The sequence below is a fragment of the Chionomys nivalis genome, chromosome 25, assembly GCF_950005125.1.
Source record: "Chionomys nivalis chromosome 25, mChiNiv1.1, whole genome shotgun sequence".
Lineage (NCBI taxonomy): Eukaryota > Metazoa > Chordata > Mammalia > Rodentia > Cricetidae > Chionomys > Chionomys nivalis.
The window spans coordinates 27449913-27476385 of record NC_080110.1 but is presented as its reverse complement, the minus strand read 5'-3'; the positions used below and the strand labels follow the sequence as shown (position 1 = coordinate 27476385).

The 26473-nt window shown below is 37.2% G+C and overlaps 2 protein-coding genes across 3 annotated transcripts; both read right to left on the bottom strand.

Moving 5' to 3' along the window:
• Nucleotides 1-2404: 2404 nt before the first annotated feature.
• LOC130866350 (olfactory receptor 6C74-like) lies at nt 2405-8646 on the bottom strand. Of its 2 annotated transcripts, XM_057757713.1 has the most exons (2): nt 7720-8646; nt 2405-2446 (listed from the first exon to the last, which is right to left on the bottom strand). In XM_057757713.1, exons 1-2 carry the CDS (start codon nt 8635-8637, stop codon nt 2405-2407), a joined length of 960 nt encoding a protein of 319 aa, XP_057613696.1. In that variant the 5' UTR covers nt 8638-8646. The 2 variants fall into 2 exon arrangements, with proteins under 2 accessions (XP_057613696.1, XP_057613695.1); XM_057757712.1 differs by lacking the exon at nt 2405-2446 and having other exon boundaries at nt 7699-8637.
• A 14808-nt stretch (nt 8647-23454) lies between these two features.
• LOC130866194 (olfactory receptor 10A7) lies at nt 23455-24405 on the bottom strand. The gene has a single exon (XM_057757422.1). It carries the CDS (start codon nt 24403-24405, stop codon nt 23455-23457), a length of 951 nt encoding a protein of 316 aa, XP_057613405.1.
• Between the last annotated feature and the right edge of the window lie 2068 nt (nt 24406-26473).

Genomic DNA, 26473 nt, shown 5'->3' with positions numbered 1-26473 from the left:
TAGAAAAGGTAGAGAGATATTACTTAAGTAATTGTTATGACATTGTGATATATACTTCCCTGCTCCCATATCCATCCTTCCTCCATCCCAATCATCCCATTCCCCCAAGCTCTCCCCATCCTCCCCTTCTCACTTTTTTCTCGTTATCTACCCTTACCCCCACCACACCCACCCCCGAGCTCCCAATATTAGCCTGGCAATCATGTCTACTTCAATTATCCAGGACGATAACTATATGTTTTTCTTCAGCTTCACCTTCTTATTTAGCTTCTCTAGGATCACGAATTATAGGCTCAATGTCCTTTATTTACGGCTAGAAGCCAATTATGAGTGAGTACATCCCATGTTCCTCTTTTTGGGTCTGGCTTACCTCACTCAGGATAGCGTTTTCTATTTCCATCCATTTGCATGCAAAATTCAAGATGTCATTGTTTTTTACCGCTGAGTAGTACTCTAGTGTGTATATATTCCACACTTTCTTTATCCATTCTTCCATTGAAGGGCATCTAGGTTGTTTCCAGGTTCTGGCTATTACAAATAATGTTGCTATGAACCTAGTTGAACAAATGCTTTTGTAGTATGATAGGGCATCTCTTGGGTATATTCCCAAGAGTGGTATTGCTGGATCCTGGGGTAGGTTGATCCCGAATTTCCTGAGAAACCGCCACACTGATTTCTAAAGTGGTTGCGCAAGTTTGCATTCCCACCAGCAATGGATGAGTGTACCCCTTACACCACATCCTCTCCAGCAAAGGCTATCATTGGTGTTTTTGATTTTAGCCATTCTGACAGGTATAAGATGGTATCTCAAAGTTGTTTTGATTTGCATTTCCCTGATCGCTAAGGAGGTTGAGCAGGACCTTAAGCGTCTTTTGGCCATTTGAACATCTTCTGTTGAGAATTCTCTGTTCAGTTCAGTGCCCCATTTTTAAATTGGGTTAATTAGCATTTTAAAGTCTAGTTTCTTGAGTTCTTTATATATTTTGGAGATCAGACCTTTGTCTGTTGCGGGGTTGGTAAAGATCTTCTCCCAGTCAGTAGGTTGCCTTTTTGTCTTAATGACAGTGTCCTTTGCATTACAGAAGCTTCTCAGTTTTAGGAGGTCCCATTTACTCAATGTTGCCCTTATTGTCTGTGCTACTGAAGTTATACTCAGGAAGTGGTCTCCTGTGCCCATGTGTTGTAGACTACTTCCTACGTTGTCTTCTATCAGGTTCAGTGTGTTGCAATTAATATTGAGGTCTTTAATCCATTTGGACTTGAGTTTTGTGCATGGTGATAGATATGGATCTATTTTCATTCTTCTACAGGTTGACATCCAATTATGCCAGCACCATTTGTTAAAGATGCTTTCTTTCTTCCATTGTATACTTTTAGCTCCTTTGTTGAAAATCAGCTGTTCATAGGTTTGTGGGTTAATATCTGGGTCTTCTATTCGATTCCATTGGTCGACTTCTCTGTTTTTATGCCAGTACCAAGCTGTTTTCAATACTGTAGCTCTGTAATAGAGTTTGAAGTCAGGGATGGTAATGCCTCCAGAAGTTCCTTTATTGGATAGAATTGTTTTGGCTATTCTGGGTTTTTTGTTTTTCCATATAAAGTTGATTATTGTTCTCTCAAGGTCTGTGAAGAATTTTGTTGGGATTTTAATGGGGATCGCGTTGAATTTATAGATTGCCTTTGGTAGAATTGCCATTTTTACTATGTTGATCCTACCCATCGAAGAGCATGGGAGATCCTTCCATTTTCTGGTGTCCTCTTCAATTTCTTTCTTCAATGCCTTAAAGTTATTGTCAAATAGATCTTTCACTTCCTTTGTTAGAGTTACCCCAAGATACTTTATGCTATTTGTGGCTATCATAAAAGGTGAAGTTTCTCTGAATTCCCTCTCTGCTTCTTTATCCTTTGTGTATAGGAGGGTTACTTATTTTTTTGAGTTGATCTTGTAACCTACCACATCACTAAAGTTATTTATCAGCTGTAGGAGTTCTTTGGTAGAGTTTTTGGGGTCACTAATGTACACTATCATATCATCTGTATATAACGGAAGTTTGACTTCTTCCTTTCCGATTCGAATCCCATTGATCTCCTTATGTTGTCTTATTGCTATTGCTAGAACTTCAAGAACTGTGTTAGCTGATTTGATCTTCTAAGTGAGCAGAATGTGAGATCATGAGTGCAGCATGACTGTCATGTCCAGAAGACAATGTTCTGTGCTATCTTGTTCCTTCTCAACCTTTGGATCTTGCAATCTTTCCGTTTCTTCTTCTGCAATAGTCCCGAGCCTTGGGTGGGGTGAGAGGTTAGAGGTGAAATAGATGACCTATTAGTGACTGAGCATGCTACTGACATTTATTGTCTAAACTTGACCAGTTGTTAATTTGCCTGTTCTCTGTACACCTGTTTACTGCACAGAGAATCTTCTCTGATTGCTATGAGTGCTATACTAATCAATAGGTATAGGGGTGCAAGGGTATTATACTATGTTTATTTAGCATTACAATGACTGGAGACTCATCCCTGGGGCCCGTGGGCACCCTGATCTCAGATTCTTGAACTGATTTACAGTAACAAGCATATATTTCTTTTTGTGCCTTGGCCTTCAATTCAACCAGCAAGTTATTGGTTAAAATGTAACATTTGTGTTCCTATTGCACCTGTCAGTATGTCCTGTCCTGGGGGCCTTGATTATTGTTAACAGCATTCACAGCTTTATAAGAACTGTTTTTTTTTTTCTTTTTTTTTTTTTTGACATGTAAAAGTGTGATTTTATTAATCGGTAGGGAAATAAATTAACATGAAGTATCACCTAATGATGTCAGAGTTGTCTTCATCAATAATATGAATGTTAATCATCGGTAAGAGTGTACAGAAAGGAAAAACCTTGCAAGTACTTAGTTGGAATGTAAAGTGCTCATCCATTTTGGAAAACAGTATGACATTTTTTCAAAATAAATTAAATATAGAAGTGATGTATGTTGCAGTAATCCTACTACTTAATATCTATCCACAGGAAATTAATGTATCAAAGATATATTTGTACTTTATTCAACGTTGCAATGTTGACTGAGGTTTCTGACCTGCCTGGTTCCTGCAGTCGTTAAGTCCTAAAGAAATCACACAGAGGTCTACATTAATTATAAACTGATTGGCCTATTATCTCAGGCTTCTTATTAACTCATAACTTTTATTAGCCCATAATTATTGTCTGTGCTAGCCACATGGCTTGGTACCTTTTTTGGCGAGGCAGTCACATCTTGCTAGCTCTGTGTCTGGCTTCCTCTTTGTCTGGGTGGGGACTGCAGACTAAAACTTCCCTCTTCCCAGAATTCTCATTACCCCCTCCTCCTCTTCCTGCCTGGTCACCCTGCCTATACTTCCTGCCTGTCTACTGGCCAATCAACATTTATTTAAAATACAAGTGATAGGGTAGATACCATTGTCCCACAGCATTGCAGTATTATTTGCAATGCTGCATATATATATATATATATATTCAATTATCATAACTGCTCATGGCTGTTTTTGTTAATATTAATACTGCTGTGATGAAACAATATGACCTATGTGTGTAGGGATAAGCCCCACCCATTGGGGGCGTGTTCACCTCGGGCTAATGTTTACTGATAAATCTGCTGGGCGTGATCCCAGCAGCCCCTTTTTCTCTGCTTTCCTGTTCTCCATGGGAACCTGTGGTCCTGTAAGTCTATTTCCCCATTAAAACTGTATATATTTTTATAATCTGTCTGCATTCATTTACATCGTTACATTTGTGTGATGAAACACATCACAATTGGGGGAAGAAAAAAAACAATTGGGGGAAGGATTTAGTTAGTTTATACTTTCATATCACTGTTCATCACTGAAGAAAGTTAGGATAAAAAGTTAGGCAGGGCAGTAACCAGGAGGCAGGAGCTCTTTTTTTTTTTATTGAAAAAAAATTTTCACACTTCCTCCTCGCCTCCCATTTCCCTCCCCCTCCTCCGGCCCCTCTCCCCCTCAAATCTCTCCCCTCCCCTATGCTCAGGAACCTGAATAGCAGCTTTTAGTACAAGCAAAGGTATCCAGCAGAGAAGAGGCTTCTTAATCTCTAATGACTTGATTTCTCTGTGTGCTGTAATCAGTGTGTGCATGTGTGTGTATGTGTGTCTGTGTGTCTCTGTTTATGTTTATGAGTGTGTGTTTGTGTATTCTCTTCAGAAATAGGTCTTACTTTCCAATTTTAGTGGATATTTAAGACCAATTACTATCAAGCAAAGAAAATTCAAACTCTTTTGAGATTTCATCTTACTTCATTAGAATGGTTAAGATCCTTAGCAGTATGTACAATGAAATCTCTCTGTACTTAGCTCATTCACAGTCAAAAAACTTAAAGAAAACACAATAATATACATAATCCAGACTCTCTGTGTATTTTCCTTCTTTATATGGCTTATTTTTCTTTCTCTATTACTTTTTCTGCAAGTTTAATATTTATTTTATTATTTTTACTCCTTTAATCTATGACTGCCTGTATTCTTTTATATTATAACTGTCTATACTCGTTTTCCTCTCTCTCAAGCCTGTGTACATTGATCCAACACTGTGACTAATTTAGAGGTCTTTTCCATCTGTATTTATGAAGAACATTTTTAATGTCAATTGGGCATGGCTAGGACCAACTCCATGGTCATGCCTGTTGGGTCTGCTTATTCCAACATGGAAGATTCATGTTGGCTGCCTCTGAGAGCCATTCACTCCATCACAGGTCAAGGGTCACAGCAGGTCTGTGTCATCATTAAACAAATTTGTAACATACTGTTCACATACAGCCAGAGCTGTATGTACAACTACCACGAAACAGGAAGCTGCCATTTCTTAGGGTTGGCAAAAGACTTGGTTCTAGAGGGGATCTCAGGTGTCCACAGGGATGTCCCCAGCTAAGTCCCTGGACAGCAGAGGAGAGGGTGCCTGAACTGTCTTTACCCCACTATCACACTGATGATTATCTCGAATATCACTATAGAATCTTCATCTGGTGACAGATGGAGATAGAGACAGAGACCCTCATCAGAGCAATGGACTGAGCTCCCAGGGTCCAGTTGAAGGACAGAAAGAGGGAGAAGACGAGCAAGGAATTCAGGACTGCGAGGGATTGGTTCACCAACTGAGACAGTGTGCCTGTTCTAATGGGAGCTCACCAAATCCAGCAGGACCGGTCTGAATGAGCATGTGATCAAACCAGACTCTCTGATTGTGGCTGACAATGGGGGTTGACTGAGAAGCCATTGGTAAAGGTACTGGGACTTTTTTTTTCCGGCATGTTCTGGCTTTTTGGGACCCTAGTTTATATGGATGCACAGCTTCCTAGGCCTGGATGTAGGGGGGAGGGCCTTGGACTTCCCACAGAGCAGGGTTTCCTGCCCTCTCTCAAGCAGGGTTCAGGAGGGAGAAAAGGGGTGGAGGAGTGGGAGGGAATTTGGAGGAGGGAAGGAAGTGTAAATATTTGAATGGAAAAATAAAAAAAAGATCTCTTAAGAATGTTCAGTGTGCACAAGAAAGAAATATAAATGCTTCTGCATGTGTGTTTGTTTATACACACACATTATACACTTGGATATTATTATTATTATATATAAATAAATTTATCTCACAAGTTTTTCTGATAATGCTGAATCAGGAAGACCTCTCTTAAATGAACCACCAGCAAGCAGAACCCATTTGAGAAAAAAATGCAACTAAACTTTGTTGTGTGTGTGTGTGTGTGTAGGTGTGTGTGTATGTGTGTGGACAAATTTTTATAAACTCTCTCAAGTTTTATGTGAATTTAGCTGACACATGTTGGCATGCCAATCTATAGTTGGAGGCTGCTCATTTGTTCCAGGCTGCCCAGACCTAAAATAATTCCTTAAAAACATAATTATTTACAATACTGTTTGGCCAATAGCTTAAGCATATTCCTAGCTAGCTTTTACATCTTAAACTAATCCATTTCTATTAATCTATGTATCGCCAAGTGGCTTACCTGCAAGGTTCCAGCTCATCTGTCTCCTGCTGCAGCTCCATGGCATCTCACTGACTCCCCCTTCTTTCTCCCAGCATTCAGTTTAGTTTTCTCCATCCAGCTCTACTCTGTCCTATCACAGGCCAAAGCAGCTTCTTTATTCATAATCAATAAAAGCAACACATATACAAAAGGAGTTATTTAGACAGAAAAGGGGAGATGATGTGAGAAAGTTCTGGTAAATGATTATTCTGTTATTCTGTTAACATTTAGTACGGGATTAGTAGTGTTCAATTGTATGTTTTTCTGATAATTTTTCTACCATGTTTTTCTGAACTTAAACAACCTTCCTTGGATAGCAGCATTCTTTGATTTTTTTTCACTTGTGTAAAAAAGCACAGTGAAACTGAAGTAATTTTTCTACAACGTTAGACTGTAGTATACCTCATTCTTTCAGATCCACAAACCCCACTTCCAACAGAGATCGGGTTGGGCTGCCTGAAAATTTGACAACTAACCAATAAGTCTAACAACATTAACTTTGAGATATGTCTAGAACTATTTGTAAATTGTAACTGTAACTTTAGTCTTAAAAATAAATATTTTCCATAAAATGTTTACAACTACAGTTATGGATATATAATATTCAAAGATTAATATATACATTTACAGATGAAGAATACAATAGTGGATAAAACCTGCTATACTTTTCTATAATTAAAATTACTTTAATTAAAAATAAAGAATTTATTTTTTCCATGTTACTATGTGTATAAGGAGAAAACCGCAATGTCTTTGATGGTGATCTGAAAACAATTTGTGGGAGTTGCTTTGTTCTTCTAATTTGTGGGTCTAGGGACACAGCACATGTGGTCAGAGTTGGCTACAAGGGCCTTTTTCTGCTAAGTCACCCCATTGGCTTTTAGCTTCTTCAAATAAAATATGCTGATGATAAATTATCACAAATATAGAGTAGTGTTATAACCTTCCTATCAAATAATGCACCAAATATAACAAATGGGAAACATTATTTCATAGCCTTGACCAACTTGAATTCAAAAATTCACATTGGTTTTTAGTTTTTTTTCATAGTTGGTGGAACTGGGCATCAAAACCAGCCCCTTTGTGTTGAGAATCCCTCTACTATTGAGACAATCTCTAAGTCAGGATGAATTTTTAGAAGACAGAAGAGACATTGGAAAAATATGTTCAGCCAAGCGGTAATGGCACACACCTTTAGTCTTAGCACTTGGAAGGGTGAAGCAGGCAAACTCTGTGAGTTTGATGAGTTCAAGGTCAGCCTGGTCTCCAAGAGCTAGTTCTAGGACAGGCTCCAAAGTTACAGAGAAACCCTGTCTCAAAAAATCAATAATAATAATAATAATAACATAAAATGAAACGTTCAATATCTCTCAGATATCACTGAGACAAAAGAGGACTTTCAGGAACAAAATCTTTGGATTCAAAATATTAGCTTATTATTTAGCACAGTAGTTTAACAGGAAGTTTAACACAGTAGTAATGTGCTGAAATCTAAGACTGAGGTCATGTTTGATTAATTAGCTGCTTCCTGCACTCATAAAATTTACTTCTAAAGAACAAAAATGCTCTTTGGATGAGACAATGAATAACAAAATACTGAGAGGAAAATGAAGAGACTTATGAACTACAGGTATTTTTAAAGTCTCCTTTCTTTATATAGTGAAATGGTATAGTCATTTCTTTGAGAAAGATGCAATCCTGTGTATTGTATTAACAAATGCCGTTTTCACTTGCTGATTCCTCAAGGTGTAGATAAAAGGATTCAGAAGTGGAGCCACTGAGGTGTTGAGCACAGAAATTCCCTTGGAAATAGATACTCTCTGCTTGACTGATGGTTTAGCATACATGAAGATGCAGCTGCCATACGAGAGGGATATCACAATCATGTGAGAAGAACACGTAGAGAAAGCCTTCTTCCTCTGGCTGGTTGAAGGGATTTTTAGAATCGTCATGGCAATGTAGGTGTAGGAAATTATCACCATTAACAGTGTGAGAAAGAGTGTCACCAAAGCCGAGATAAAGCCCATCGTCTCCAGGAGCTGCGTGTCTGTGCAGGAAAGCTGCATGAGTGGGGTGGTGTCACAGTAGAAATGATCAACAATGTTGGAAGCACAGAAGTCAAGATTCAAGCCTAACAGGAGTGGTGGAAAGATGACAAGGAAGCCAGCAAGCCAACAACTGAGGACCAACAGCATACAGACTTTATTGTTCATGATGGTCATGTAGTGCAGGGGCTTGCAGATGGCCACATAGCGGTCATAGGACATGGCTGCCAGCAAGTAAAATTCTGATGCTCCAAATAGGAAAGCAAAAAATACTTGAGTGAAACAACTGCTGTAAGGAATGGTTTTGTCCCCAGTTGCCATAGTAGCAAGCAATTTGGGGATGCATGTAGTAGTGTAGGAAATCTCTAGGAAGGAAAAGTTCCGAAGGAAAAAATACATGGGGGTCTTCAGGTGAGCATCCACCAGGGTGAGTGTGATGATGATCAGATTGCCAGTGATGCTGAGCAGATAGGTAAGAAGCAGGAAGATGAATAAGACAACTTTCCACTGCAGGTCATCAGTCAAACCAGCTAGGATGAAAAATGTCACCTTTGTGTGGTTCTTCATTGTGGTCCTCTGGCTGTTAGCTGGTCTAAGTGGACAAGAGAGAGGAGGGAGGTTATCACTACAGAAGCATGCTAGTGATAAGTAGTGTTGAAGTATCTTTGTAGTTGAGAAGACAAGGGTTCAGACAGCAACACATATATCAACGATCTAAAGAGAGCTGTGCAAGGAAAACAGTCGCTTAAAGCTTTATGGCATCTGGACAGAAAGCAGAATAATAATTTTTAACTTTAAGCTATAACAATTTATATGACGGTGTTTTGTGCTCTTCTCTTTTAAGAGAATGATTTTTTAGGATATAAAGTCACTGTAATACAAAAGTCTTGTTTTTTTTTTTTTCCTGAGTACATAGCAGTTGGGATGGCAAGTCATATTTTCTGCTCAATTAAAGAAGTTTAATTACATACAATATTAAATGTTTTCAAAGAAATCCGTGACAGTATTTATTTGAAACATGCAGTCTATATTGAGACACAGGTGAGGGGAGAAAGGAGAGAGAGTGATGTGTGTGTGTGTGTGTGTGTGTGTGTGTGTGTGTGTGTGTGTGTGTGTGAGAGAGAGAGAGAGAGAGACAGAGAGACAGAGAGACAGAGACAGAGAGACAGAGAGAGAGACAGAGAAAGAGAGACAGAGAGACAGAGAGAGATTGAGACAGGAAGAGACAAAGAAAGAGAGAGACAATTGGGGGTTGATATACACCTAGACCTAACATGTCAGTTTATACAGCTCATGTTGCTGAAATGTCTGATTTCCTTCTCACTACTTTTATAAAATTGATCCAGTTTCAAAATTTAAAAGTCAATTGTTGGTCTCTGTCTCTGTCTTCTTTCATCGCCTGATGAAGGTTAATATTCAGGAGGATGCTTATATGTTTTTCTTTGGGTTCACCTTCTTATTTAGCTTCTCTAGAATCACGAATTATAGTCTCAATGTCCCTTATTTATGGCTAGAAACCAAATATGAGTGAGTACATCCCATGTTCCTCTTTTTGGGTCTGGCTTAACTCACTCAGGATAGTGTTTTCTATTTCCGTCCATTTGTATGCAAAATTCAAGAAGTCATTGTTTTTTACTGCTGAGTAGTACTCTAATATGTATATATTCCATACTTTCTTCATCCATTCTTCCATTGAAGGGCATCTAGGTTGTTTCCAGGTTCTGGCTATTACGAACAACGCTGCTATGAACATAGGACTGAAGTCTCACGATCCAAAGGAGGAGCAGAAGGAGAGAGAGCACGAGCAAGGAACTCAGGACCGTGAGGGGTGCACCCACACACTGAGGCAATGGGGATGTTCTATCGGGAACTCACCAAGGCCAGCTGGCCGGGGTCTGAAAAAGCATGGGACAAAACCGGTCTCGCTGAACATAACGGACAATGAGGACTACTGAGAACTGAAGAACAATGGCAATGGGTTTTTGATCCTATTGCACGTAATGGCTTTGTGGGAGCCCAGGTAGTTTGGATGCTCACCTTAATAGACCTGGATGGAGGTGGGTGGTCCTTGGACCTCCCACAGGGCAGGGAAACCTGCTTGCTCTTTGGGCTGAGGAGAGAGGAAGACTTGATTGGGGGAGGGGGGGAATGGAAGGTGGTGGCGGGGAAGAGGCAGAAATCTTTAATAATTAAATAAATTAATTAATAAAAAAATATTTAATAAAAAAAGTCAATTGTTGAAGTTCTTTTCTTTTCTTTTTCTTTTTCAGTTTCTTGAGACAGGGTTTAGCTTAGCTTTGGAGCATATCCTGGAACTTGCTCTTTAGACCAGGCTGGCCTAAACTCACAGAGATCCCCCTGACTCTGCCTCCTGAGTGCTGGGATAAAAGGTGTGTGCCACCACTGCTCATCTTGGAGTAATTTTCTTTACACTTTCTATTACTATGTCCATTGCTTTGATTTCTGTTGTCTCCTTATGTTTTGTTGACCTTCTATTCCAATACCACTTCATTAGGAACAGTTAGATATTATTAGGGTTTGAAGTAAGACATTGCAATTATTAATTATTTTTTATTTGTGTGTGTGAGACAAAGTCTCACTACGTAGCTCTGGGTGTCCTGGAACTCACTAGGTAGATCAGGGTGACCTCAGATGCACAGGGATCTGCCTGCCTCTGCATCTTGGGGAAGGGATTAAACATTTAGCACATCACACCTGTCCTCCATTGTGGTTTCTTATGCTTCAAGTGACAAAAAAAATGATCTTAACATGTAAATACAGTTTTAGAAAGTTGTATGAGCTGGGAATACTAAAGCTTTTTAAAAATCGAGGTATAAGAATTTTAGAGATAGGGAGATGAGGTTGAAGAGGAAAGTTTTTCAAAGTTAAATAAATATAAATCAGTAAGTAGTTAAAGCAAATGCAATTTTAAAAATATTCAATTTTTTATCTATTGCTTGCATTTTTCTGATTTATTTATGAAGAGTGGCAATATGAATACACAACCTGCAAAAGTATACATTATTTGGTAAATTAAGAAGCATAGTGTATTATCAAATACCATGACTCAAATTATAGTTGGCATGTTTTTCACTCACAAAAATACTACAATCTCTAGCTAACATTCTGTTAATGAAAAATTAAGAAACTAGGGTTATAGTTCAGTGTCAGAGTGCTTGACTAGTGTAATGAGACCTTGGACTTGGTGGGAGACAAAGGAACAAAGTAAAGGAAAAGAAAGGAAAGGAAGGGAAGGGAAGGGAAGGGAAGAGAAGGGAAGGGAAGGGAGGGGAGGGGAGGGGAGGGGAGGGGAGGGGAGGGGAGGGAAGGGAAGGGAAAGGAAGGTATGGGAGGGAAGGGAAGAGAACGGAAGGGAAGGGAAGGAAAGGAAAGGAAAGGGAAAGGAAAGGGAAAGGAAGGGGAAAAAAGAGAGCAGGAAGCATGAACAAAGATACTAACAAGTAGATATAGATAACTGTATATATTGACATGATATTATTGATGAGGAAAATTAGTTAAACTGACATAGCTAGTAAGATGAGCATCTAGTATGAAAAGTAAAGATATTCATCTCTTGAGGAAACTTCTTATCTGGAATCTTCAGGATCAGACACATAGATTCTTATATTTCCATGAAGGGTATGACAACCTATACGATTTCTTCTTGACTTAAGGATATTACAGTAATTATTTAAAAACTCTACCATATATATCATTCCTAAGAGAGGTCACAAGTAATTAAAATAAGACATCCAAGTACAAAGTAAACTTTTTAAAAAGAAGATGAAGAAATGTTTACCAGAAATATTTGGAGTCTATGACAGGTCTTAGAATGAGAAACAGAAATGGGGGAAATACTCCCAGAATAGTGAGGACTGAGGCAAAGTGCTTGGTGAATCCATAATCTACTGAGAAGCAGTGAGGAGCCTTCTGCTGTCAGGACGGTGCATACCAACACAGCCAACACACATGGCTAAAGATCTCCATTTATTGGACATACCTTCACATCAGAGAGTCACGAGGGCATCTCTTACAGCTTCCTTTGTGTGCAAGGATGAACTCATTGGAAAAAGATGTAGGACTGCATATGTCTAAACCACAGGAATCTCAGTATCATGACTTAAGATCATTCATTTATTCTACTTTAATTACACATATCAATGATTCCACAAAATACTCTGGAAAATGTAGAATTTACATTGAAGTTAAGTCTATGATGAAATTTTCAAAACATAGTATCACCCATCATGAGGAACAGGTTAACTTTAAGTGGAAAAAATTTAGTTCTAAATGGTAAATACAGTAAAAAGTATTCTATTTTTTAACTAAAATTTAAACGTGACTAAATACATCTATGTTTTAATGGAAAAAATTAGCAAAAATACATTAAACAAATGTAGCAAAAAAAAATTTTAACTTTTCCAGATAGCTTCACCTTTTAGAATCCCATCCCAAGTAAGTGTGTAAAAAATTCAAAAAAAACATAAATATTTATCTGAAACACATGTATTCAAATACCATAAACGAGCAGAGATACAGGCTCTGTTGTACTTGGACCAGACATCCCATATTTTATGGACTGACCAAGTTGCTGATAAGAGCACCAGCACTACACTCCTCTCTGAATGCATCTCAGTTTAAGCCACAATATATGATGGTTTTCTCACCTAGTCAGACAATCTTGCAGATGACTTCATTAGCCAATGCTTTGTGTTTTAAGTCCTTTCTTTACTATAGTGATGTGGTCTGTGGAATCATCTCCTATGCATCGCTCACACTGACACAGTAAATGAATCCATCCTAATGCAGTGAATTTTCGTATACTCACTTCTTGAATCAAAACTTAAAGACATGATGAAAATTCTCATGAGAATTGGAGATTTATAACAACATTTCCCAAGGAAAAAACACTTTTCATGTTAAACAAATGTACTCCCCAAGCAATCTGTATTTTTAAAAACAAATTATACTTAAAAAAACTAAACAATCTCCAGAGACTTGCATATAGATTCCTCAAAGAAGTCTGCTGTATCATTTAAGAAAACAGTTATTAAGAGAAACCACTGTAAGAACAAGAGTTTTCAAAATATTACCAAGATGAGAAGAAATTGAGGAAAATTAAAAACCATAAAGATATTAAGCTTTAGTCAAAACTGTCTTGATATACTGTTTAATTGATCTTGTGGATATTATTATGCATTCCAAACAAATTACTGATATTTTAAGAATCAAAATCAAAATAATTAGCATTAAAATGTATTTCATTTTTGTTTTATTTAGTAAACTGAAATATAATATGTATAGACTTTCAAACACTATTTGCTTGTGATTTCTGTTTCATAGAATGATATGCTAATTCATCTTCTCTGAACACATTATTAATTAGTAGTTCTCCTCCAGATAAAAGTCTGAGATCAATATATTTTACTTTTTTATTATTTTTGTTAATTATACAGATGAAGGGGTTTCAGTGTAATATCACTATACATACAGTTTATAAAGAAAGACATACTTTGAATTGGCTTTTAAAATTTGCTTTTCATATCAGTTTTCTTCAGTGCTTTGAGTCCTGATTGGGCGTCTATGCTCTAGTGGTTGGCCCTGCTCTTAGGCACCACTAAACAAAGCAAACTCAGTGAGTTTAAAAGATAAGATATAATGTTAGAAGGAAGAAGTGAAAATTGGTTGAGGATATATGGGAAGAATTTGAGGGGAATAAACAGGAAGTTGACTTGATCAAACACCCTACATGAAATGCATGGAATTCTCAATAATGAATATATAAATAAATGCAATGTGTGTTTATGAGTCCTTATACAATTGTGTAGTTCAAAATAAATAATATGTGATTTAAATACCTAACTATATATAATTCTTTAATCTGTGTTTTAAAACCATATATCCAATTCAATTACTAAAAATGTACTGATGATAGTATTTAAAATAGCGATGAAACAGTGAGTAAAATAATGACTCAATTATTGTTTAAATAAAAGAATAAACCTTTCACTATTAGTTATCTACAAGGTATGTATATGATGCTTATATAATGTAGCTTTGGAGTAGCAGATCTAGAAAATAAGAATTTTAAACCAACTTATCTCTTCTGTGATTTACACTAATACTGTTTTAATGTCTTTACTAAACCTTGCTCTGCATAGTCAATGTGGCCTGGTCAAGCAGAGAGTTTAAAGGTCTGCAAGCTATTAACCACATCTATCCCAGCCTTCTGGGCAGAAAACAGGTGATATAAACATCTTTCCTTTGAAGAGACAAGCATGTGTGTTTAACATTCTAAGTTTTACTAGTGCTTGTGCGGGAGCATAAGAGCCTACATGACTCCTACACATATGTACAGAAAAAGCACCCACGTACAAAAATAACAGTAATGAAAGTTTTTTAAGTGAAATATAAATAAAAGCAACAGAAATTAAGTATAAAAGGATAAATAGGAACACATCCTTAAAGAAGAAAATGGCTTAATTTAATAAACAAATTATGTAGAAGGTATATTTTTATGTACAGTTATAATCTTCTAAACCTTTATTATCATAGTACTAAGGCCCAAACAGTTTCACTTTTTTGAGAATTTTATCATCTTGATTAGGATATCTTTGAGAGCTATTTTTACTTGGTTGTTCCTGAGAGTGTAAATGAATGGGTTTAACAGAGGAGCAACAGAGGTATTTAAAACAGCCACTCTCTTATTAAAATTTGCTGCATCTTTAACAGAAGGATTTATATACATGAAAATACAGCTTCCGTAGGAAAGTGAGACCACTACCATGTGAGAGGAACAGGTAGAAAAAGCTTTCCTTCTCTGTTGAGCAGAGGGGATCCTCAAAATTGTCCTGATGATGTGTGTGTAGGAGAGAATCACTAGCAGCAAGGTGAAGATGAGGGTCATGGCAGCCAGGAAGAACTGGATCACCTCTATGAAATGTGTGTCTGAACAGGATAAGCATGTACAAAGCCAGTACATGTAGTAGGATCAAAGCCCAGTGCCATTGTCCTTGGCTTCTCCGCAGCCCTCATTGTCCACCATGCTCTGAGAGACCGGTTTTATCCCATGCTTTTTCAGTCCCAGTCCAGCTGGCCTTGGTGATCTCCTAATAGATCAGCCCCACCATCTCAGTGGTTGGGTGCCTCCCTCGCAGTCTTGACTTCCTTGCTCATATTCTTCCTCCTTCTGCTCCTCATTTGGACCTTGGGAGCTCAGTCAAGTGCTCCAATGTGGGTCTCTGTCTCTATCTCCATCCATCGCCAGATGAAGGTTCTATGGTGATATGCAAGATATTCATTAGTACGGCTATAGGGAAATGCAAATTAAAACAACTTTGAGATACCATCTTACACCTGTCAGAATGGCTAAAATCAAAAACACCAATGATAGCCTTTGCTGGAGAGGATGTGGAGTAAGGGGAACACTCATCCATTGCTGGTGGGAATGCAAACTTGTGCAACCACTTTGGAAAGCAGTGTGGCAGTTTCTCAGGAAATTTGGGATCAACCTACCCCAGGACCCAGCAATACCACTCTTGGGAATATACCCAAGAGATGCCCTATCATACTACAAAAGCATTTGTTCAACTATGTTCATAGCAGCATTATTTGTAATAGCCAGAACCAGGAAACAGCCTAGATGCCCTTCAATGGAAGAATGGATGAAGAAAGTGTGAAATATATACACATTAGAGTACTACTCAGCGGTAAAAAACAATGACTTCTTGAATTTTGCATGCAAATGGATGGAAACAAATGTAACTTTTGTAGACACTAGAATTTTCTGTTGCCACTATGCTTAACTTTCCTTCACATACTATTTCTTGGTCATCCAAGGTCATTTTCAGCTCAGAGTCGCACCATCTGCTGTTGAGTTGCTCTGCACATAGTGAACTACACCTTAACTTAGTGTTTAAATGGTTGTAACCTAATGGAAGAATACACTCATTAATGTGTAGTCAGAGTCTTACTGATTATAGCAGCTTGATTCTTAGTCAATCTTGGGTGTAAAGCTGCAAAATATGCAAACAGAGTAAACTTTGGAGTCAGGTAATAGTCATCTTCTGTAAGCTATTTTTGTTTATTTGGCTGCCATATTACTCACTCTTGCTGCGGGTGAAACATTCTACATCTTTTTGGTACTTTGTGCTATTTAATTCATTTTCCTGCTGTTGTTCTGAATTAAAATGTGCTAAATTTATCTTGTTTTAGGTTTAGCTTTTAACACTGTTCCAGCTTTTATCAGATGTCATGCTTCCTCATGCCAGTCACATCTCAAATATTCATGCCTAGAGAAAGCTTCCTTAACTATACCACTCAAGATAGCCACTGCCGGTCACTGCACAGCACATGAACTACATACGGAGCAGCAGGTTTTGTTCTATTCACATAACTTCTAGATTTCACACACACACACAACACACACACACACATGTTTATTTAAGTTTTGTCTATCATCTTTATTCCACTAAGTGAAAAAAGAACTTTAGTGTTATATCTCTAAGTTTTAAAGTAATTAGCATATATCTGGAATCCTCTGTATAATTTAATTTAATCTTATGTTTCATATGAATATTATTGTATATTAGCTTAATCCTACTCCAGAATGTTACATTGTCATAATTTTAAAGAATTAAAAATCTTTGAATTGCTTTTGTTTCTTAAACAGCATCAAGATATGTGCATGGTGTAACCAAATTTGAAATGAGTGCTGATGTGTTCAACATTTTTATTTATGCTACATTGACTTAATAAGTTTTCTGTTACAAAAATAAATTTCTGATTGGGGAGAAAACTGTTTGCTGTGTAAATACAAGGATTTGAGGTTGGATCCTCAGTGTCCAAGGAAAGAAAAACTAAGTTCTATTTTCAGTTTCATGTATAATTTTATTGTCTTGAGGTTTATTTTGTAAAATTCCAATCAGATCAAAGTATTTTCACAATTAAGATTTGATTGTGGCTCAAGAGACAGATCAACAATTAATAATACTTGCTACTCTTGCTGGTGACCTGGGTAAAGTTCTTAGCACCCAGGTAGTGGCACAAAGCTATCTCCTTATAAGAGGTTGCTGTTTGTTCCTGCCTGCTAAGTATCAAAATAACCACACAGAAACTGTATTAATTAAATCACTGCTTGGCCCATTAGCTCTAGCTTCTCTTTGGCTAACTTTTCTTTTTTTTTTTTTTTTTTTTTTTTTTTTGTCAAAATAGCTTTATTTTCTACCACAGCATCCTAATTACTCTGCTTTGTCTCCTTTCTTGATATGCTGGTTTCATAGTAACCCTCAATGTTTTCTTTTTCAGTTCCAAAACAATACTTACTCAGTGTGAACAGTTTAGAAAATAAGGGAACACATAAATAAAATAAATCTCCATCATAATCCCATCAACCAGAAATAATCACTGCTAGCAGTTCATTTTTCCAAAGCATATTTATTTTATTTTATTTTTTTTTAATTTTTTTTTCTTTTTTTTTTATTCTTTTTTAATTAAAATTTCCACCTGCTCCCCGTTTCCCATTTCCCTCCCCTCCTCCCAAATATTGCCCCCTCCCCCCACTTCCCTCCCCCTATCCCCACTCCTCTTCTCCTCCCCCCACACCATTCCCCCTCCCTCTCGATACTGAAGAGCAGTCCAAATTCTCTGCCCTGCGGGAAGACGAAGGTCTTCTGTCTACTTCCAGGAAGGTGAGCATCTAAACAGGCTAAGCTCCCATAAAGCCGGTTCATGTATTAGGATCGAAACCTAGTGCCATTGTCCTTGGCTTCTCATCTGCCTTCATTGTCCGCCATGCTCAGAGAGTCCGGAATCAACCCATGCTTATTCAGTCCCAGACCAGCTGGCCTTGGTGGGCTCCCAATAAATCAGTTCCACTGTCACAGTGGGTGGGTGCATCCCTCGTGGTCCTGATTTTTTGCTCATGTTCTCCCTCCTTCTGCTCCTCATTTGGACCTTAAGAGCTCAGACCATTGCTCCAAATTGAGACTCTGTCTCTACCTCGATCTATCGCGAGATGAAGGTTCTAAGGAGATATGCAAGATATTCATCAGTATAGGATAGGGTCATTTCAGGTTCCCTCTCCTTAGTTGTCTTTGGCTAACTTTTACATCTTAATTTCTAGTAATGTGTGTATCGCCACGTTGCTGTGGTTTATGGGGTAAAGTTTTGTCAGGCTTTAGCAGGGATACATGGCTTCTCCTGAATCCGCCTTCCTTTTTCCAGCATTCAGTTTAGTTTTCTTTGCTTAGCTCTGTTTGCACTGCTCTGCTATAGGCTCAGAGCAGCTTATTTAGTAACCAATGGTACTCACAGCATACAGAGGGGAATCCCACATCACCTCCTCTTTTCTGTTTAAATGAAAAGGAAGGTTTTAACTTTAACATAGAGTACATTTAGCAAAACAGTTATCAAGCAAGAATTATAGTTACAATATTTATATTTACTTTATCTCTTATAATAACTAAGAAAACTGTAAATATAACTTTCTATTTTTTAATTCCATCAAAGAGTCCAGAAGGATATAATATTACTTAAGTTAACAGGAAGTGCATGAAAGCAATTTCTAAAACTTTAGAATTGACAGAGACATCTCACTACCTGGACAGTCACCCAAGATCTATACCAGCAGGGCCTACATCTTTAGCCTATAGGTCCATAGTATCCAGCAGACTTTTCCATGAAACAGGAATTTCAAAGACAGTTTTGCCTATATTGGCAGTTTGCCAGTCCCTTTTTTCCCATATCCTGCAGAATGTCTTACAGACTCTTTCATGAAGCAAGAACTCTGAAGGACCATCTCACCTTTAGGCAAGTCCAGCAGTCATTTCTTTGTGGGTCTTGCAAGTCCAGATAGGCAGTCCAGGCAAAAGTAATTTCTTACCCAAATGGCTAATGAATACATAAGGAGCCTCTGCAGTGCCCATCTTCCTCTTGAAGTAGCTTGGTGCTGCCAGGAGCAGATGTGTCTCACTGTCCTGAAATGTCCTATGTTCTTAAAACATTTTCAATGCCTTATTCTGTTAGTTTTTTAAAGATATGAAGAACATCTAACTGAAATATTTCTTTTTTTTCTTTTTTTTAATTTTTTCCATTCAAAAATTTATACTTCCTCCCCTTCTCCCATTCCCCTCCTGCTCACTCCCCCAACTCACTCTCCTCCCTCCCCCTCCCTCCTTAAGAGAGGGCAGGGAATCCTGCCCTGTGGGAAGTCCAAGGCCCTCCCACCTACATCCAAGCCTAGGAAGTTTTGCATCCAAATAGACTAGGGTCCCAAAAAGCCAGAACATGCAGTAGAAACAAGTCTCAGTGCCTTTATCAATGGCTTCTCAGTCAGCCCCCATTGTCAGCCACGTTTAAAGAGTTCAGTTTGATTGCATGCTCATTCAGTCCTGGTCCAGCTGGATTTGATGAGCTCCCATTAGAACAGGCACACTGTCTCAGTGGGTGGACCAACCCCTCGCGGTCCTGACTTCCTTGCTCATCTTCTCCCTCCTTCTGCTCTTCAACTGGACCTTGGGAGCTCAGTCCGTTGCTCTGATGAGGGTCTCTGTCTCTATCTCCATCCGTCGCCGGACGAAGATTCTATGGTGATATTCGAGATAATCATCAGTGTGATAGTGGGGCAAGGACAATGGGAGTGGGAGTGGGAGGGTGTAGATGGAGGAAGAGCAGATATAGGAGCAGGGAAGAAGATATCTACATTAAGGGAGCCACTTTAGAGTTGGCAAGAGACTTGGCTCTCAAGAGGATCCCAGGTGTCCCCGGGGATGCCCAGCTAGGTCCAGCTAGAGAAGAGGGTGCCTGAACTGTCCTAGTTCTTGCATCTTAAACTAACCCATTTCCATTATTTTATATTTTGTCAAGAGGCTCGTTTTTTTTCCCAGCAAGTTTCCAATGTATCTGTCTCCTGCATTTTTTCTCTTCCTCTATCTGCTTTGAATTCCAACCTTGCCCTATTCTGCATTGTAATAGACCCAAAACAACACCTTTATTAACCGATGATATTCACAGCATAGACAGGGGAATCTCAATTTCCTCCCCTTTTCTGACTAAAGAAAAAGGAAGGTTTTAACTTTAATATAACAAGATTACATACAACAAAACAGTTATCAAGCAAGAATTATAGTTATAATATTTATATCTATTTTATCTTTTATCATAACTAAGAAAAACTATAACTATCTATCCTTCAACACCATCAGAGACTCCAGAAGGATATAGTATTACCTAAGATAACAGGGAGTGCATTGTAAACAACTTCCAAAATCTAGAATTGACAGAGACATCTTGCTACCTGGACAGTCACCCAAAGTTCTTCTGTAACATTAGGGCATCCATCTTCAGCCTATAGACCTATGTTTCTGTGTGTGTATGTGTGTGTGTCTACGTGTGTGTGTGTGTGTGTGTGTGTGTAAAGTCTCCTATATCCAGCAGACTTTTCCAGGAAGCAGGAAATTTCAAAGACATCTCCACTTGTATTGGCAGTTGTCAGTCAAAATGTCTGGCAGACTCTTTCATGAAGGAGGAAAACTGAAGGACAGTCCCACCTTTTTTAGGCAACTTCAGCAGTCCTTTTTCTGTGGATTCTGCATGTCCAGTTCATACAGTATAACATCAAACACTCCAGGCAAGAGCAATTTCTTGCCGAAATGGCTAGCAAACTCTATAAAGAATGTCTTTGATGCCCATAATTCTCTTGAAGTAGATTGGTGCTGCCAGGAGTAGATGTGTCTTATTGTCATGAAAAGTCCTAAGTTCTCAAAACATTTCAAATGCCATATTCTGTAAGTTTTTGAAAGATCTGAAGAATAACTATCCATTTGAAATATATTTCTATACAGCCTAACCAACATGAATACGACCTTGAGTATTATAGATGACTATTTATTAACCTATATTTATTAATTATACATCGCATTTTTAAACAAGCACAATCCCTTAATCAAGAGCAGAAATATACATATAACAAAACTGACCTTAAGTTTGTATCAATAGACCAAGATCCATACTATATCACACACATTCGACAATCTCCTGTCCCTAAATTTTTCTTCTCTCTCCATGTGCCATTTCTAGTTTTATGGTCTATAACCACACTCATCTTCAGGTAAATACATGTATATAAAATCTAGAATCTGGGACCCACATATGAGCAAAGACACATGGTAACCCTTTTTCTGAGTCTGAGTTATCTCACTTAATACAATAATTTCCAAGTTCAACCATATTTTTGTGTGTGAAAATATCCTCAGTGAGTGAATGGATTATGAAGGGGTGTGATACGTATACACAGTGGAAATTTATAAACTTTAATGAAAATATATGTTATTTTCGAATGAAGTTAATTTAATTAGGTGGTAGCTTTATCATAATAAAAATGTAAATGGAGAAATGTATGACATTAATATAATGTATTTAAAATTCAAGTAGAATAAAATTAAATTGAGAAGTGGTCATTTCTCAGTAAGCTATTTATACTGTTTGGTATAATTTTCTCTTATGAAAAACAAAGATTCAATAGAATTTATCACTTGACTTGCCTCGGCAATATAATCACAGTAAATCACATTTATATATTGCTACCAGTTTAATTTAATTTACATATTTTTCTTACAATATAATTTGATAGGACTTTTCTCTACCCAGTCTCCTCCCAGGTTCTCCCCACCTATTCAACTTTATGTTCTTTATCTTTCTCTCCTTTTCAAAAAGAACACAAAAATGAAATTTGAAGAAACACAAAACAAATTAGACCAAAACTAAAGCTCCTAATAAAGCAAAATAAAACCACAAAACATGGAGTTCCTTTTGTGTTGGCCACCTACTCCTAAGCATTGAGTCTGTCCAGGAATGTGATTGATATACTCAATGATACTCCAATACAGAAAACTGATTTTTTCCTTGGCTTGCATGTATCAATTGCAGAGTCCTGGGTAGTTGTGGGACCACAAATCTATTTCCACCTCTCAGTCTTGAGATGCCACCTGGTTTGCACCTGTGCAGGTCTTGTGTGTGCTGCTATGCCTGTGAGTTCATATGTGCATCAGTAATGATTCTAGAAAACATTGCTTTCTGGGAGTCATCCATCCTCTTTGGCTCTTACAATCTTTCCACTTCCTCTTTGCATGAATCTTTGAGCCTTGAGAGAAGAATGAGTTTGATGCAGACATCCTACTCAGGACAGAATGCTCCAAAGTTTCTCACATTGCCGTTGTCGAGTTGTGGGTCTATCTGTTAATTCCCCTTTACTGCAAGAAGCAGCTTCTCTTATGAGCAAGGTACTGATCTATGGGCATAGCAATGTATTCTTAGGAATCATTTTATTATTATGTATATTTACCAGAATAATAGCGGCAGATTTTTCCTTAGGCCTGTGACCTATCTATTCTCAGGTTATTAGCCACTTTAGCACTGGCTGTTATGTGATCCATTTCATGGAGTAAGCTTTAAATATGATTAAAAAGGGTTGATTAGTCCCATAACATTTGTACCAATTACATAAGCATGTCTTGTAGCAGGTTTCTGTTCTGCATTTTCTGCCATGGTGTAATACAAATATTTTTATTTTAACTGTAAAACAGATGATTAATTAATAACTACTGCCTAATTTAGCCTCTGAACAAAATGTTCATGATTATAAAAACAAATTTCAATTTGACATAATTTCTTTTGAAAGATTCATTTTAGTATGGAACTCACATTAAGAGTTTGCATCATGCGTCCCTTATATCTGTAAATTTTACTTTTTTGGGAAATCTATATTAATAAAAATAACTTAAACCACATCACATTCTTCTATCTCATTAGCCATAGATCACATAGTGGTTTGTGGTGTGTATTTACATTTACTCTGCATCATATGTCTTACCCCTTTCCACCTGACTCGATTAAAGTCTGGTCTTCATGTGCTGAGTCAAAGACGGTTTCATTCTCTACTTTAGCTTTGGTGTGGGGAAGAACAGAAGCCAATCATACATTTAAAAAGATAAAAACAGGATAAGACCAGGATTGCGGCTTTTTTTTCTGCGTGCAGAGCTCCTGTGTCTTTTTTATACATCACGTCCTGAGGAACATCAGCATATGCGCAGTGAATAAAAACACTTACCACTTCAGGTCAAAGTTTGTCCGGTTTACATCACATAACCTGAGTGGCAATCACATAAACTTTCCAACAGTCTTTAAATGGCCTGCTTATAATCTCTTTCTCAACCACTTCAACTTGAGAGTTTCATTTCTTTCTTGTGAGGACTCTGATTCATAGCCTGGGAGGAGCTCAATATTGAAGTGATTCTGCTGGAAAAAGAAAAACCATCTACCCCTTCCCCTGAAATGTGGGTGGATACTGCACTCCACTGTGCTTAGAAATTCTCTGCATGGAGGATCTTACAAGGCATCCAACTTCTTCATGACCTTTCGATTGATAGTTCTCTTGACTGCTCCTTTCACTTCGCTGTTCCTTAGGCTGTAAATGATGGGGTTTAACATAGGTGTAATGACCGTGTAAGACAAAGACACAAGTTTCTTGCTCTCAGGTGACTGGTTAGATTTGGGCCTTAGATAAGTCAAACTGGCTGTCCCATAGAAGAGGGACACCACAATAAGGTGTGATGAACAAGTAGAAAACGCCTTCTGTCGACCAGTAGCGGATGGCATCTTCAAAATGGTCCCAATAATGCGGGTATAAGAGACCAAAATGAGAGAAAACGGAAACATGATAAAGAGAAGAGTGGATGCAAGTGCTTGCATTTCGTATGTACTTGTATCTTCACTAACTAATTTTAAAACAGGAGGACCATCACAAAAAAAATGGTCTACTGAATTGGGCCCACAGAAAGGAAGAGCCATCATCCAAGCTGTCTGTAGCATGGACACAGGAACACCAGACATCCAAGAACCTATGGCCATACACCAGCACAGGGACCTCTTCATTATGACAGAATAATGGAGAGGGTTACAGATGGCTACAAAGCGATCGTATGCCATCATAGAGAGGAGAAAACATTCAGAGCTACCAAAGAAGAAGAAAAAGTACATCTGGGTGCCACAGCCAACGAAAGAGATGACTTTTCTTGTTGACACTAGGTCTACTAGCATCTTTGGCACCATGACCAGAGTGAAACAAACTTCAAGCAATGATAGGTTTCGCAGAAAGAAATACATGGGTGTTTGAAGAGCATGGTCCACACTGGTAACTGTGATAATGAGAAAATTTCCCAGCAAGGTAACTGAATAGATGGCCAGAAATAAAACAAAGAGGAAGACCTGCATATCAGGGTTGTTTGTAAATCCCAGAAGAACAAATTCAGTGATTCTGGTATGATTTTCACAAGTCATATTTTAGACAATTTCTAATAAAAAAGTCAAAATATGGCATATCAAAATTCTATCAATATAGATACCATCTTAAGTAGAATAAGTAACAATAAATAAGCAATAAAAATCCACAAAATACACTCTTTCTCTCAGTAGATTATTGGGTTCTAATTTAATTAATTGTATATTAGTGAGGTGAAGCATTTATTTGTGACACACTTAGCAATTAATTGACCTTTTAACACAAGAAATAAATTTTTATTTTTCATTCTAGTTGACTTTGAAAAACTATATTTTTTCATAAAATAATTTGACTCATTGTTGTAATGTGATAAGTACCTATGCAAACTTTGAGTACCTGCAATATGAGGCTGAGGGTCTTAGAATTTCCCTAAAACATTGTAGCACTACTAACAAGTTTACGTGCATATGAACACATATCTTGTCTGACTGCACAGGTTTGCATGATTAAAGGCCATGTGCTTCTTATATGCATCATTATTGCTTCATCAATGCATTGGTTTTCAGCTTTCCATGACTTTCCAGGTAATACAAGAGTTCCATCATCATTTGCTTTATTTTAATGCAGGACAAAGTTATACCATTTTCTGTAATTTAACAGATCCATTGTTTTTCTTAGAATGTCTTCACAATGTGTGGGTGAAAATATAAAATACTATGTTTAAAAATTGAAGTTGGGGGCAAAAGACATTACAAAAAAATCTCAAGATATATCTTACCAACTTATGGCTGACATTTCTTCTTTAATTAAAAGTCCGACCAATTTTTCAAAGAGGAATGATAACAGAACTTGAAAATTTCAATAGTTCAGTCTTTGATGAAGCAAAAGGCTTAGATAGACTCTCTGCTTTGTTTTAGCACTAAATGGTGAATATGTTTTAGTAATAATATTTAGAAGTGTAACTAACCTTGGGGAAATGATCCCAGGGACATAGTAAAGGACTGCTGTTAATTGTGCCACATTTTACCCCCAAGGGAGACTGTGGATCACTTTTAGAATTGACTATGCTTTTTGCAAATTATGACTGCATTTTAATATACCCTTCAGACTAATACTTCTTTTGTAATGGGACTCGGCTATTACAAATATTGCTGTATTAAGATTATGTGAAGAAAATATATTTTAATTTTTCCTGTGAGATTTTCACATTTATTATGAGTAAAATAACATTCAATATTTATATAAACTTATAGCATATGCTTAGAACATAACTTTTAAATTTTATTTTAAATACCTAATAAACTCATCCAAAAGTGGTATATAAAAAACATTTAAACATGTAATGTACATAAAAATTTTACACTTGAGCATTTAAAACTGGGTATATGTATTTAATTTTATTACTGCTCTGCATGAACCCAGAAGTTTCCTTTAAAAGTCAAATACTGTATAGGAATAAAAATAAGAGCTAAAATGTTTCTTTAAGGTAGGATTAAAATACCATATATATATATATATATATATATATATTTGTATTTACTAAGACATTCACGAAAACAGTTTACAATAAGAACTGTCTATTAGAAAATTATAAGGATAATAAAAAGTAGTCAAAAACATGCACAGCCAAACATTTACTACAATGCATACTGTTATAATAAGCATCAGGTGTATTTTCCCTGATAATTCAGTTCCATTCCACTGAGTATTTTGTATTTCCAAAATAAATGTGTATCCTAAGTACGAGCTCTTTGAAGTTTTTAATAATAAACATATTATAAATTTTGATGATACAAGTAAGATTTATAGATTAAAGTAATATTATATATGTTATTTTAAATAAATTTTCACTTATTTAATCCATTTTTTAGTGCTAAATGAAACCACATTTTGTGCGTGTTAGGCAATCACGCAAGTACTAGCTACAACACCAGCACTTTCTTTTTTTCCAAAAATTTAATGAACTAAAAATTATTATGTTGCCACTTAATAGGTAAAAGTATAGTACTTTAGTCAGAGCCCAGACAAACAACTGGAAGGAGAAAGCATTTATTGTGGCTCATGGCTTCAGTCCAGGGCCGCTTAACACTATTGTCTCTGGGTCTGTATTCAGGCAGAACATCATGG

Coding starts and splice junctions, on each gene's coding strand:
- LOC130866194 (XM_057757422.1), bottom strand. CDS start 24,405: ATGACTTGTGAAAATCATACCAGAATCACTGAATTTGTTCTTCTGGGA.
- LOC130866350 (XM_057757713.1), bottom strand. CDS start 8,637: ATGAAGAACCACACAAAGGTGACATTTTTCATCCTAGCTGGTTTGACT. Junction 2,447..7,719: donor TTAATACAATACACAGGATT/GCATCTTTCTCA, acceptor CCTATTGATTAG/TATAGCACTCATAGCAATCA.